The 15,941-nt window shown below is 41.0% G+C and overlaps 1 protein-coding gene across 3 annotated transcripts in view; it reads right to left on the bottom strand.

Annotated features, from left to right (window-relative positions):
* The window catches only part of RYR3 (ryanodine receptor 3), a gene marked incomplete at its 5' end in the record, with an annotated part of 560,922 nt that overhangs the window by 320,825 nt on the left and 224,156 nt on the right, over nt 1–15,941 (bottom strand). For all 3 annotated transcript variants that reach the window (XM_082617154.1, XM_082617153.1, XM_082617155.1), the window contains one exon: nt 12,789–12,896. In XM_082617154.1, coding sequence (XP_082473280.1) covers nt 12,789–12,896 — 108 coding nt within the window. The remainder of the gene's footprint in view (nt 1–12,788; nt 12,897–15,941) is intronic.

Here is a 15,941-nt window from a genome sequence, read left to right as displayed (position 1 = left end):
CATGATGACCTTAGTAACACTACCGTATGGTATCTTTGAAAGTTGCTGAGAGTAAATTCACAAGGAAAAACAATGTTTTTGTAATTATGTATATGAGGTGATGGATATCACCTAAACTTAATCACAGTAATCATTTTACAATATGTGTATGCCAAGTTGTCATGCTGTAGACCAGTGTTGTATACCAATTATATCGCAATTAAACAACAACAAAAAGAATACTGCAATTGATTTCTGCTCTTTATACTCGGAACGATCACTGCTGACTGTGAATCATCCTCAGAAACCTGAAAAAGTAAATATGTTATCTAAAGAGTCTGCAGGGAGAGGGAAAGTCAGAGGAACAGAGAGACTGTCTTGAACCAGAGCAGCTAAAAAATTCCTGGTAACTTATCACTGTCTAGTAATTAATATGCATCTATAGCTGTTTACAGTAGCCTAGACTGCATTCTTGAGAGAGCCCGGGACTACCGCAGTCCTACTGTTTCTCCCACTGACATTGACTGAAATCAGCGTAGCTAATAAAGCATGGATTTGTATATCCCTGTTGCCCTACACACCAAAGTGGCTGCCCAGAGGGAACAATGAACTGGGAAACGGCAGTTGCTCATTCTCTTGGCGACCCAGGTCAATCGCCTGGGGTCAGAGAAGTGTGGCTACCGCAGCTCAGACCTCTCCCAGGCCCTTAGCATCACCCGGGGCTGAGGCCTGCCTGGGGGCAACATGGGAGTAGAAGAGGGAGTTGAATCCACCACAAAGTTTACAACCCTGAGCGGAGCAAGAGGTTCTGAAATGCTAGCATCTTGCTAAATATACACCCTCCATTTTCCCCATTATTGGAAATCTCTGGATGAAATTGGTATAGAAACATGTTATTGGACCCTGTTAAAGGCTGAGAGAAAGAATGTGAATTTGAGATATTGTATTACATCAGGTCATTTTTTCCAAAATTTGTGTAAATCCTAAAATTGGATCAGAGTTTGCCAACAGTCCCTTTAGCAAGCTGACGTGGGAAAATCCCCATGAGGGCAGGAGATAAGGTAAAGGTGAAGTGGTTGTAACATGGGGAAACAGTCCTACAAACTATTGGGGCAAAAATGCCAGGTCCTCTGGCCCCTGGAGCTGTGTCCTGAACTGAACACACACGTAGTGAGTTAACTTAGAGAATCAGCACCATGGATAGCTCTCTCTGATTGCCTGACTAAAGGTGTCTCAAGAATTACAATTCAGTTACCAGTATCCACTAATAAGGTAAAATGTAGAGATTTTTGTACTCCAGCAGTAATTCTGAAAATTTCTAATACCAAGTCATAAACTTCAGAAAAGGGACAACTATTTAAAGATATACACATAGCTTAAAAAAAAAAAAGGGATGAATTCAACTTACCTTTCTAATACCTCACAAAAGACATGCAAACAGGTGTTTTCAGGAGTGGTCATGCCATGAGTTTCCATCACTGGCCCCAGCACCAACCAGAGAGCAGGACTCAGGGGAGTCAGGAAGAGGAAACACTTCCTCAAGCAAATCCCCACAGGCTGTTCTTCCGCAGAAGCCTGCATGGTGCTGGCCACACTGACACAGGCACAGCTCCGAATTCATGCTTAAGAACAACATTCTGGTTCTCCTGCCCACTGCCCTCCACCTTATAAAGGCAGAGGAGCAGCAGAGAAATGGGGCAGGGAACCCAGCCTCTAGCTGCACATCACCAATGGGATGGAAGCGGGTGATTCTTAATAACGTGCTGACTCCACTTCTCTCCATAACAAAAACAAAAGAGGCACAACTGGTGCCTATGAACTCAGAGGCCTCTTCCTTCCATCACGGAGCTAAGACCTGGAGTTATCCACCAAGGAAGACGTGAATAACTACCACCACCAAGGGCACCAACTATCTGGGCTACAAAATCAAAAACTGTTTGTAAATAAGCCAAAGCACATGTGTGGTGTTTGGCTGAAACTATTTAGAACATGGAGTCCACAAGCTGTACATGAGAATACACCTTAGGGGTTCACAAGCTCAAGAACTGGTGCAATTTCAACAACAGGACTAAAACAGATCATCCATGGTTGCCAATCTTACTTTTTGCCCAATAAAGGCATTTATAAAAGAAAGAAAGCTGTCACTTACACTATCACTATAATTTTCAAAAAGAAAACACACCAACTTTATTACAGTTATAAAATACTAAAAAGGACATAATCATTATGCTAAATGAAATAAGCCAGATAGAGAAAGACAAATACTACTGTATGATAACACTTATATGTGGAATCTAAAAAACACAACTAACTAACAAAAAAGAAGCAGACTCACAGATATTGAGAACAAATTAGTGGTTACCAGCTGGAGGGAGGAGGGGCGATACAAGGTGGGGAAAGTGGGAGGTACAAACTACTGGGTGTAGGATAGACTACAAGGATGTATTGTACAACATGGGGAACATAGCCAATATTTTGTAATAACTGTAAATGGAGTATAACCTTTAAAAATACTATAAGAAATAAATATTTCTTTAAAAGGACATAATCACAGAAAATAAGAAAGGCAGAATTTTCCATCTATAAAGTTTGCTTAATGAAACAATTCATACATTGTCTTTATTTTCCTACTCTTCCTGATGACCTGCAGATTCTTTCTCATGGACAGACACTGGTCCTGGAAGAGCATCCTAAGATGTTCAGGAGCCACTAATGTAGTTGAGGCCCCATGTTGCAGAGGGGTAGAACAAGGCCCAGAGAGCAGCAAGGCCCGAGCCAGAAGGCCCAGCCCCTGCTAGTCTTGCACTTCCCTCCCTCCCATCAGATCCCCCCTCCCCACTCGGTACCAACCTAAGTCTCAGTTACAGGAGACATTGCAGCTCTATTTACAATAGCTCGGAGATGGAAACAACCTAAGTGTCCATCATCGGATGAATGGATAAAGAAGATGTGGCACATATATATAATGGAATATTACTCAGCCATAAAAAGAAATGAAACTGAGCTATTTGTAATGAGGTGGATAGACCTAGACTCTGTCATACAGAGTGAAATAAGTCAGAAAGAGAGAGACAAAAACCGTATGCTAACACATATATATGGAATTTAAGAAAAAAATGTTGTGAAGAACCTAGGGGTAAGACAGGAATAAAGACACAGACCCACTAGAGAATGGACTTGAGGATATGGGGAGAGGGAAGGGTAAGCTGTGACAAAGCAAGAGAGTGGCATGGACATATATACACTACCAAACATAAGGTAGATAGCTAGTGGGAAGCAGCCGCATAGCACAGGGAGATCAGCTCAGTGCTTTGTGACCACCTAGAGGGGTGGGATAGGGAGGGTGGGAAGGATGGAGACGCAAGAGGGAAAAGATATGGGAACATATGTATATGTTTAACTGATTCACTTTGTTATAAAGCAGAAACTAACACACCATTGTAAAGCAATTATACTCCAATAAAGATGTAAAAAAACCAAAAAAACAAAAAAAACCCAAGCGTTCTGCCTTTAGCTTTCCTCCTTTTCCTCTGCAGAGCTGGAGGCCCTTTTACCCCATGAACTTCCTACATCTTGTCCTTATTCTTGTTTTCTTTCCATTTGATGCCATTTGGTCATTCCAGATCCTTCCATTGTAAAACCAGATATTAGTAATCATAGGATTGGGACACTGGCTACAGGGTTTTTACTCCAGTGAGGATTAAAGTGCCAGTTGAGGTAAGGGTTTCTCTGGAACCAAGTTAATTTTTCTTTACCAGAATTTCCAAATAGAATAGAATTTCATTAAACTTTCATGAAATGAAAATAAGCTGGAGTTTTTTCTAGTTCACTGAGTTTTCCCTACAAATATATAATTTAAACTCCAGTAGCTATTAAAAGTAAATTACACGATCAAAGGAAAAGGCTAATAAATAACTTGAAAGGTTTCTCTTCTCCCAGGATTTCTTGAATTCCAAATGTGCTTCATTTTTAAAAAGGTAAGCAAGGCTCTTAAAATGAAAGATTTCCCCTAATTCAAATATCCCACAATTCGGGACTTAAAAAATTTCTAAAAATGCAGCTGAAATTCATCTCTGCCCCCGCCCCCCACAAACTAGTTATTAAAAAGAAATTCAGCAAAATTTCTCTTCAAAACATCTCACATAAGAATACAACTATTTACCTACTTACTACGCACTGGAGAAAGTGTAAGTACCCCAATCCTGCCTCACTCCTCTAAGAAACTTTAATGAAGATGCTTAAATTTTTTTACAATTAAAATGTAAAAAGCACACACAAACACACACACAAACATATACAACCACTGAAAACTACATTTAGTCCAGCCTTGGGGAAGACACTCAAGCTTTCTAAAACAACTGAGGTCAGTGTGACAGGACTATATTCACAAAGCATTTGAATGTCCATAGCAACAATGAGAAGAATTCCAGGGTTTGTGTAACATCAGCCAAGCTATACGTTACCACATTTGCTAAATAACCCCAAGATCACACAGGCATACTGATTTTAAGCAGGAGGTACTGACTTCAGAATGAAAAAACATTCCACCAAAGAAAAGGCAATTCCACTCAAGCTGAAACACTATATTCAGAAAGAGGGGGTTTGATAGAGTCTGGAGCTTTAAAAATTAATTCTGTGGGTTCTTCACTTGAAAATGCTTCTACTCAGGATATGAATAAATGTAAAAAGCCAGTTAACTTTAATGGTTATTCTTAACTGTTGAAATTAACATTTGATTTTTCTGCTGGTTGACTTTGGGGATGTTGCATGGGAAAGGGAAAATATCCAACTGGCTTCTTCCATTTTTATTATGAATTCCAGCCTTCCGGAGGAGCAGACAGAGCTGGAGTTGCATAATAGGCTAGGCGAGTCTGAAGCACTGAGAAGCTTGGAGTAAGGCAAGGCTGCACACTTCTGTCATCTCACTACCTTGAACCCTATGGCCACAGGCCATCTAGACCATAGTCAGAGGGAAAAAGAATTTTAAAACAATTTTCAATATCTCGAAGGAAAAAGAATGAGTCCACAGGCAAGCCATCCTTGTAATTTCAGAGCAGCAGTTTAACAAGCTTCTTGGCAACAAATTCCTAAGTGTGCAGCCACCTTTAATTCCACCAGATTGAAGTGTGTGGTGTGGTGGTGCTTTTTAAATTGCAGAAGCACAAAGGATGGAAACTGCCCTGAACACTCACAAGTGAAAAGCCCAGTTCATTACAAATACAGCTGGAGTCAGTTGTCCAGGCAAAGTACATGTACAGTAAAGGAGTGAATCACATACCCATTCCGAGAGGTCACTGAGCTAGCAAAATCCAAAGCAAAACAGTAAGTGGATATTTTAGTGTGTGCCAGTCTTGCTGAAAGCTTTCAAGTCATTTGAGGAAGCTGCTGATACTTACAGTAGAGAAAGACCCCAATGGGAATAGAGGGTATGAAGTTCCTACCTGGTGAATATTTTGTGATTTTGGCTAGAAGTAAGCAGTGGCATTAGATGTTAAAGTTTGTTTTTACTTTTCCAGTACTGTGCTGATGTCATCAAGAAACTAGCAAGCAAGCAACATGCTGTAGCCGAAATTTGTCTGCAGTTTTTTTTTTGTAATTACATTTATGCAAGAAAATCCACCCAAGGAAAATGGTCAGTACCCACATCAGAAAGTTTGGAATTTCTTTTTCTTAGAAATTCTGCAAACAATCAATTAGAGTTTTTCTTTTACCAAAGAGGAGTTTTCTTCTTTTACCAAAGAGGAGTTTTCTTACCATGAAGTAAGGTCTTCCAGATGGCAAATTTTAATGAGATATCATGTTATCGAAAGACCGGTTCAACAGTAAAATATGAGTTTCTTGCACACGTTTTCATTAGTATTAGCTTATCAGAGAAACATTAAAATCCATTATATCAGCATAAAATTCTAAAATCATAGCCTAACATGAGCGAGAACAGTAAGGAAGGGGAAAGAAAGTGAGAAGAGACATAAGTTTAATGACAATTTGGTCTGTGGAAAAATACATTAAAAACCTTAGTTTGGAGGCCTTTCATTATTGTTTAATTTCTGAAAATAATATCTGGCTCTTTGAAGTTCTGTCGAAACTGCAGAATACATCCCATATTCTTCCAAAAGAAAATTTACAGGAGATTCATGTCTCAAAAAAAAAAATTAAAACTATACTGTCATCACTTAGTGTTTTAGGGTTGATGTTTTGGATGGAGTTTGAAAAAATTCTCTTTGTCCACACCAAGGCAGAAAGAGAATAAATGCATTTATCCATCTACTTAAAATTATGGGAGCCGGGGTCTCCAGAATAACAGCTAATACCAACAGGCTAAAATTTCCACAGCTAACTGGTGATGGGTTATTGCCCATGGGACACACCAGAGGAAGTGAGATGGTGACACTTTTCCATTTTAACTTGGCACATTGCAACCATCAGACAGGAGGAAGTTCTTTTTCATGTTGATGTCTGTCCTATAGAGATGGTGAAACCAAAGCCCAGGGCAGTGAGAGATTTGCCCACAGTTAAACTTCCAGTAGGTGGCAGTACTAGGACTAAACCATGTGACAGCTCTGTCACCAAACAGGCTGCCACGAGCTCTAACAAGCGGCAGGTTTTAAAGAGTAGTTTTTGGTATATAAACCCCTCAAGCTTTTGCATGTAAGAGCAATTTCACCAAATGGGTTTGGTTATTTTGTTAATACAAAAATATTATTTTTTTGTAGCAGGTGTGGATGACCAGCCAAAGGTTAAAAAAATGGAAGCATCCCAAATCAGAATGTTATTTTTCTCCCTTTCAAAAGAAAAAGTAGGATCAAGTCAAACAAGTTAAGAGTTTAATACTGTGGTATCTGGCTCTTGTCCATTAGGCAGTAGGCACAGGTAACATCCACAGGATGAACAACCCGACAGGCGGTGGCACTGGAGAGGGGAGGTCCTGAGTGGGAGCACCGAGGAGGTACTTGGAGAGCTTGATGCAGTGGCTTTTTACCAACTAGTGCAAAGGAAGTTCAGACTTGAACACCTAACAAAGTGATTTTTGGTGCATCCTGTCTACCCTAGCTTTAGGGCATATATGGGCGGGTCGTGGGACTGACATACCGACACATGCAGAAGTGACTTTGTACTTTTTCTCCAAAGGAAATCTTATGTCCTATTTTAAAGGTGTAATTAATGCCCACTGTTAGATTTGACTCATTAAATCATTTCTTTCCTTTATAAAACATCAGTGGGGACCAGGTTTATTTAGAATTGTGTACAGAGTTTCTCCATCAGTCTTGTTCCCTCCCCACATACATACCAAAATAAATTCTCATTCTGGCTCTTTTCTGACAATGATGAAGGGAAGACAGAAACCTCAGAAAATTGAGAGGCTACATCTGGATGATGGGGGTTGTCCCTTCTCTTCTGTAATACAGAAATGATGGTGGGAACTCAGGGTCCCAGGAATAAAAAGGTAAGGCTCCTATTTGCCCTCTTCATTCTGGATGAGTTCGCACAAGATCTCTAAATCTGGGCATAGCCAGAATTCAAACTTTAGACAATGGGCTTCTAATTCCCCTCATCAGCATCTGTTTTGATTTGTTCATTACCTAACCATGTCAGGGGAGATGCATCTTTAGCAGGTTCTTTCTTAATGATGTTGTCACCTTTCTGTGACTAAATTTTCCATGACCTTATAAGATGGATGAATGTCTTGATCTTGGCTACAAGGTAAGTATCTCATGACATGTACTTTAAATAACATTTACATGAATACAGCAAAATGTAAGATTATGCCTCCTTGGCCATTTACAAGGTCACACAACGCCAGGAGGCAACGCCTAGCTTCTCAGAAAGCATTGGCACGTCATCCCTGAGCCTGACAAATGTGCCACCACACATACATTTCTTTAGCAACTGTGCTGCGTGTAGTATTCCCTATTCTAAAGACAGGGGCAAGTGAAAGGAGCCTGAAGCTCCCCCTAGTGTTAACGGGACCATCTCATAAGTAATAAGGGGAATTAAAGGACCACCTCTCAGTGAGCTTATCCGTGAGACAGATTCTTGCATAAACAGTATCTTTCCAGGTCACATTTCCCAATCAAGTTTAAAAGGCTGAGGGTGTATTTGCATTCTAGATATTTTAGAATCTAAAGTCAAGAGTGATCTTATACAACCGTAACATTAATTCTTCTTACTCGTATATTTTATCTCTTTCTTTTCTTTTTTTTTTTTTTTTTTTTTTGCGGTACGCGGGCCTCTCACTGTTGTGGCCTCTCCCGTTGCGGAGCACAGGCTCCGGATGCGCAGGCCCAGCGGCCATGGCTCACGGGCCCAGCCGCTCCGCGGCATGTGGGATCTTCCCGGACCGTGGCACGAACCCGTGTCCCCTGCATCGGCAGGCGGACTCCCAACCACTGTACCACCAGGGAAGCCCCTTGTTTTTTAAGTAGTAAAAGTCTGACAGTGATTAAGTCAACTTTTAGAGAAAACCAGAGCCCTTATCAGGAGTGCAGCTGGTAATTGTGTAAATCAAGGCCTTTCATTTTTAAAAGCATTACATTCATTCACGTCAAAACCCATTTGTAGTTATTTGGCCCTCGATTTAACATGCACCTGGTCATACAGTGTGGGTCTCTCCTTCCTTTGAGGCATTTGAATATGCCTGAGGATCTGTGACAGGAGGAAGTAGACCAGAGATGAAAAGAGGAACCAATATTCATTTTCACACCCACAGACACCTGTCAGCACTTATTTAATTCTCACCCAACCCTATGAGGGAGGTTGCATTTTGAAGGTGTGGAAAGTCAAGTACAGAAAGGGGAAACAATTTGTCCCAGAGGTCACTCGCTCCGGTTTAGCCTGGACTGAAAACACATCTGCCTAACTCCAAAAACGGAGCTTCTCTCACTACAAATGCTGCTAGGTCTGTATTCAAAGTCATTGCCATAGGATGATGAGGACTGAGGACTCAGAGGGAGATGGTGACATTCTTTTTAGCCCCATGTCCTGCTGAAGGTGGTTGGGGACCTCACATAACGTAGGTTCTATCAATCCAAAATGTGAAAATACCTTAATATTTGTATGCAGGGATTTTACATCAAACTCCAGCTATTGAATTGGCCACAGTGCCAAGCATCCATCTCTTGGTAATATTCCCAGAATAACATCAGATAGCATTTAATCAGTGGTAAAGTGACCCAAGGATGAGTTTAGTGAGGGTGGACTCTGAGGGGCACTGACGTTCTCTGCCCCCAGGGTCTCCTCATCATTCATTCTCCTTTTCAACATAAAGCTGGGTCCCACAGGCTACTGGCTGTAGCTAAGGACAATTCCATAATAAACTCAGTCATTAAACCAAGCTGGACACCTCTGTTTTATTTGCTGGCAAAAGGAACTGCTGCAGAACTGTCAATCCTTGCAAAAAGGCTTCTATACGCTCATCAAACAAATAAACAAATAACTCATGTCATTTTTTTAAAAAGTTCAGTTGCTGTGCAGCAGTGAACAGACACAAAAGGACCAGTTTATGCCTAGGAGGAAAAATGACCGTCTTCAAAGCAACCCGTTTGGTGGCAGTCATGATCATTAGGGAAAGTAATATCTGTTAAAAAGCAGTAAACGCCTGTTTCCAAACAGAATGGACTGGCATGCAGAGGAGGTGTGAACCCAGTCAAACATCCCCAGGCTCCCCGGAGAATCATTATGCTCTGTCGTGTTAACTCACTTCCTTCTTGATTTTTCCACTTTTTCTTTTTCTTCCCTGCTGAATATTATCATCTCAAATCAAATTAAGTACTAATAGTAAGTGGGCACAGCAATCACTTCAGAAAAGCAAAACATTCAGGCTCAAGAGGATATATAAAAATTTTTATTTCTCATAATAAAGATTGAGAGCCCAGATGGAATTGTGAGAGAGTTTCAAGAACTCTCAGTTATAGCAACTGAAGCTGCTGTTCAGGTAACTAGTGGAGCCACCAACAAATAATAAAATCTAAATCATTTAAAAAGAGTACCCTCTCCTATCTGTACTCCAGCTCTCTTTTCAAATCCCTTTCTCTAGCTCTACGATCTCTAGTTATTAATAATAATAGCAATAATGTATCAAGATGGGAAATAACTGTTGGATTGCTCTTTTCTTTGGTAAAATGGCACAAAACAGCAATAGGACACATTGGGAAATTTCAGAGTCTGACTCAGCATGCTGATTGTTATCCAATGATTTTTTAATATTAAAAATGTCATGGGGCTTCCCTGGTGGCACAGTGGTTGAGAGTCCGCCTGCCAATGCAGGGGACACAGGTTCATGCCCAGGTCCGGGAAGATTCCACATGCCGCGGAGCGGCTGGGCCCATGAGCCATGGCTGTTGAGCCTGAGCATCCAGAGCCTGTGCTCCGCAACAGGAGAGGCCGCAACAGTGAGAGGGCCCGCGTACCGCAAAAAAAAAAAAAATGTCATGGATAGTTTATTTTGGACTTGATTTTTCAAAGAGAATGGCTCTTCCAATAAGATTTAACATATTGGTTTTTAAATATTATAAATTAAAGATGGCCCCTGAAATATATAATGATATGGAATAAACTTCTGCTATAACATGGCTGGTAATTAAGGTATGTCTTATTCATATGTTCCAAAACTAAGAATTCAATCTTATTAAGTTGGTATTAGTATTGTATTTGGAAAATGAATTGTTATTTATTCTTTTTTAAAAGACAAATCAAGTTAAGACTATTGTTTAAGTTCTCGGCAACAAAGAAGAGCAAGGGTTATAAACAGAACTTTTCAATTTACTTTGTCATCTATAGGATTCCCTGAACTACTCAAACTAAATGGTAAAGAAAAAGAAGTCCTTTGAAATGCACTTTGTGAACAAACAAGATAAGAGAATGCACACAAGATAATTCTCCAGTTAACATAGCTTCTCTCTATCTTCCCAATTTCTATCCTGGGTCATATATTGGCAGGGTCTAGCTGATCTTGGTTGACACTGAAAGTGGTGATATTCCACATCAACCAGGTTTCTCTCACCAAAGGTGTCTGTAAATCATGAGTTAACTATACTGGAAAGAAAAGTGAGCAATTAAAAAGTTCAGTGTTCCACTGAACTGGAAACGTTTGAGGGTATGTACCTAAGGAGGAAAGCATGGGGTACTGAGGTCAGTGTCAGGAGGAGGTGAACACAGATTTCAGATTTCAGTGAACATCAAAAGAACAAAAACTCACCTGTGTTAATGCTCTAAGGAAAAGCTATTTCAGGTGGCTGATGAAAGCATACTATGCTAAGCCGAAAGAGTAAAGAATCGCAAGTATTGGTGTTAAGGACCCTAGAAAACTAATTAAACATCCTAATTTTATAGATGAGAACACTCTGGCACCAAGAGATTGGAACACTTATGTAAGATCACATTAAGAGCTGGAAGATGACCCAAATGTAAACATTGGTTCTCTTGAGTCTATGGTCATTGTCTCTTCTACCACCAATGAGACACTTCTTTATGATGTATGAGTTCTTTCAAGTCAAGTAATAAACTGTGCTAGGTCCTGCAAATATTCCTACCTATGTGCAGTATAGGATGCAAAAAATTAGATTTGTAATTATAGTACACAATGGTAAGAACTATTTACTGACTGTTGCTCAAGCAAGGGCACCCATCCTAGACTTATGGGGTCAACAAAGGCTTCTCAGTCGACCTAATATCTAGACTCGTTCCTTGAAGGAGAAGTAAGGATTACATAAAGGAAGAGAGAGAGGAGGAGAAAGCTGTTTTACGTGGAGGAAACAGCTGACACATATGATTGGGGGTAAAGAGAGTTGTCGCATTTGAGGAAGTGAAGGGAATTCAACGTGGTTGGATCACTGAGTGCTTGGGGTGGGGGGGTGAGAGACGGGGCAGGAAAGGTAAGCAGGGCTCACCAAATCCTGAAAGCCTTTATGCCTAGTTAAGGAATTTGGGATTTCTCTTAAGGTAATGGGCAGACAGAGAACTTTAAAACAGTAAAGTGTAGTGATTAGATTTGCATTTTGGAAAGAACATTATGACAGTTGAGTGAAAAAAAATGATAGGGGAGGTAGGCACAGAAGGAATCAAAGCAGTTAGTCTGAGGTAGTAATGCAGAAGATAAAGGATAGTCATCTAATAAAGTATCTAAGGGGGGTGGAGAGGGGTGTTTGGACTTCAGATATACAGGCCATAGAATTAAAATACTTGATGATAAATGAATATAAATAGATGTGGGTCATCAGTGAAAGGGTCAAACATTACTCTGAAGTCTCTGGCCAAAGTCTTGCCTGGGAGACCTTTGGGAGACCATCATCCCTCAGTTGAAGACTTAGAGACAATTTTGCCTACAATAGAAACTCAAGACAGCTTTGTACTTGCTCATCATGAGTCAAACCGTGGAAATCTGGGTACATGTCAAAGATTCTGCATTCTACAGGAAATCCTCTCCAAAATGCTGTAACCTGGTTGTGCTGCACTGAGGCAGTCATAAATCTCTGGTGAGACTTTCCCAAGAAAAAACAATCAGCCTAACAGGTACCCACCCCCCCATCCCAAGGCCCTTTCAGCCTCTCCATATTTCCCAGTGGATTATGGGTTCAATGTCCTATGCCCTGTTCAGGCAGCATTAATGGTGATCTATTCTATTTTCTGGTGGAAGATCGTTAACCCAAAGGAAGCAGAGTTAGGGCTGCTAAGTAAGAGGAATAAGAGGACTGACTCAAGGAAACTGGAAAACTAAGGCTTTCTAGTTCAAAACTGGAGGAATGAATTGAATTGTATACTTTTGGGCTATGGAGTGTCCCAACCCCCACCAAGGACATAATTCAGGTACTCACCCCTTCGCCGCCATTTTCACCTGTGTTGGCAAGCATTTCCTGCAGGGCTCTGACAGAGAGGGACTGTTCCAGTACAAAATTGCAGACGCAGAGATCTGGAGGAACATACTGTGGAAATAAAACCAGAATGAGGATACCTACTCATATCAGTTGGGGATCAGTCACACAATAACATCTCAAGGGCAAAGAGCCTATGAATCAAAGTAACACTTGGATCGATGGATGGATGAATGAGTACAAAAGGTAGCTTTCTCTTTTTTATTCACGTTAAAATGGGTTTCAAGCTGGATTCTAAAGGATGAGGAGAAGAAAAGCCCCAAGTCTCAAGGCAACAGCGACCAAAATGTCAGGATCAGCTTGAGTAATGGTTGGGGGCACACATGGGAGAAGAATACACATCCAGCCTTGCTGAAGGAGCGAAGGCTGATCGACACTGATGTCTGGGTGGGACCAAAGGAAGAAAGTCACTGGGATCTCATCCACAATAATTTGTAAGAGGACAAGACCAGAATAGTGACCAAACACTCAGCAATAGTGACCAAAATAGGGAACCCATTTATTTGTTAAGAAAATCTGGATACCACAGTGTATAAAGAGAGGATTAAGAGCTACATAAATTTAATTCTGAACAAAGAAATTGATGACCCCTACAACAATCATTCTAATTTATTATATGCTCAGGTAATACCATGATATTTTCAAACATTTCTCAAAAACAGACAGCCTTCTCTGCAGATTGACTAGTAATAGCTAACGCTCATTGAGTACTTTTCTGTGCCAGGTATTGTTTTAAGTGCTTTGCTTATATTGGCTCATTTAATCTTCACAATCACTCCATGTATACATACTGTTTATCTCTCAGTTTACAGCAGAGGAAACTAAGGCACAGAGAAGTTAGGTCACCTGCCCAAGGTCATGGCTTACACTTGGGTGAGTTGGATTCAAATCTAGGCACTCTGTCTCCAAATCCATACACTTAACTCTGTTCCTGCTGCTGATGAAAACATTACAGATTTTTTTTCACAACTAGACTATTTTCTTTAATAAATTTATTCATTCATTCATTCATTCATTCATTCATTTTTGGCTGCATTGGGTCTTTGTTACTGTGTGCAGGTTTTCTCTACTTGTGGCGAGCGGGGGCTACTCTTTGTTGCTGTGCATGGGCTTCTCATTGCGGTGGCTTCTCTTGTTGCAGAGCACGGGCTCTAGGTGCACGGGCTTCAGTAGTTGTGGCACGTGGGCTCAGTAGTTGTGGCGCATGGGCTTAGTTGCTCCGCAGCATGTGGGATCTTCCCGGACCAGGGCTCGAACCCACGTCCCCTGCATTGGCAGGCAGATTCTCAACCACTGCGCCACCAGGGAAGCCCTAGACTATTTTCAATCAGCAAAGATTTAAGTTTTATATTTATGCAAAACACAGTGCTTGGTATTGAGAAAGATATAAAGACACGCAAAACAAAATCAATGCTCTTTAGGAGTTTACAATCCGGTTCCATGATACATCATTTTCCTTGGGAATACAGCTTATATTCACCTTGCACACCAAGCCTTTGTTTCCTCTGTGATATTGGCTGAACATTGACACCATCGGAGTAACAGGAATAAGGAATGAGGGCCAGAAGTCACCAACAGCTATGTCTAACACTCGGAGACAGGTAACACTGTTTCTATGGAGCTCCAACTTAAAAGCTAAAAGCAAGCCTGCTATTAAAGCACAGATAACCCCTCTGATTTTCAACATTTTCATTTTTTAAATAAAGATTATGGAATTGGAGATCTTTAATTTCCCTTTAATTTCCAAGTGTTTGTACCTTCTTCCTCCTCTTCCCCAACCTCAACGCCCTCAAAAATAAAATGATGTCCCACTTGTTGGACCTGCCCACTCTTCCCCTTTAGTAAAGTTTTAAGACCCCCTTAAGCCAAGAGTGGCTTATCCTATCCTGAAGGCTACTGGCCCATGGGTGACTTATATTTTGCCACATAAATACTTTTCTACTTAGGATCTCTACAGTCAGAAATCCTAAAAACCCAGACTCCCTAGAATTCTGGTGTTACAGGAAATTGCCCAGTTCTCTTTACGAACATGATGTAACCAAGGAGAAACTGTATGTAACATGAGGAGACAACAGCCTTTAGTTTACGTTTCTTGTCGTTGTCAACGTTTGTTCCTGCTGCAGGTAATTAACTCATTTGTATGAGCAAGCAGACGGCTGGTGATGCAGGGCAAGGCTTCACATCAGGAAGTGTTTTTAGAGTACATATCACATCATTACAAGTACCAGACAATAATATGATATAGCATTTCCCTAAAGACCATATGCCATAAATATATATAGTCTGACTCAGTCACCCAAAAGATGATGTCGCCTTAGAAGATTTTACAGAGGTTTTTTTCCTACCACATCTTGGTCTATCTGGATCTCATGTCACCAGAATAGGAAGCAAAAAGAGCTAGGGTTTGAGTGTGTCCACTTCCTCCTTCACTTCACTAGAGCATGCGATTTGGAGATTTCTCTATTCAGGAATGTCTACGGGTATCGCTGGTACTTTAAAGGGTATGTTTTGGCCAATCAACTGAACGACCCCAATATTCACGCTCACTTTTACAAGAACCCTATTTAGCCCAGTCTCTTTAAGACAGAAACCTTCACAGCTCCAAGTGCTAGAGATCCCGTCCTTATACGAGATTGTGTGATTCTGTCAGCTCTCTTTCCTCCTGTTCTGGTTTGCTTGGACAGGGATAGGCGTTCTCCCCCGGCGATGCCATCCCCCATCCTGATAGAGGACCACGGATACCAGACACGAGGCATGCTCCAATTACATTTTTCTTTTCCCTCCAGATATTAAAAGTCCCAAGGTGATCATGATTTAATTCCTGGTACACATGGGTACATTTACAGAGGGAGAGTGAGCATGTGAGGGGAAGCATCTCATATGGGAACTGTATCTGCCACTAGTTTACATAGTTTCCTTACAGTTTAGTTTTTCTTCCTCTAGAGTGTGGTCCTGCCTGGACTCTCCATGCTCAGGGATGAGGTCACACCACTCCAAGAGCAGGCAGAACAACATGTGGGCAGCGGCAGGGGAGGGAACAGGGCAACAGGACTATCTGGAGGAAAACAAAATGCAGCTAGCAACTTGTGACATGGA

The sequence above is a fragment of the Mesoplodon mirus genome (assembly GCF_964341445.2).
Source record: "Mesoplodon mirus genome assembly, chromosome: 4".
Lineage (NCBI taxonomy): Eukaryota > Metazoa > Chordata > Mammalia > Artiodactyla > Ziphiidae > Mesoplodon > Mesoplodon mirus.
Note: the sequence above shows the minus strand (reverse complement) of the source record. Positions and strands in the feature narration are given on the sequence as shown.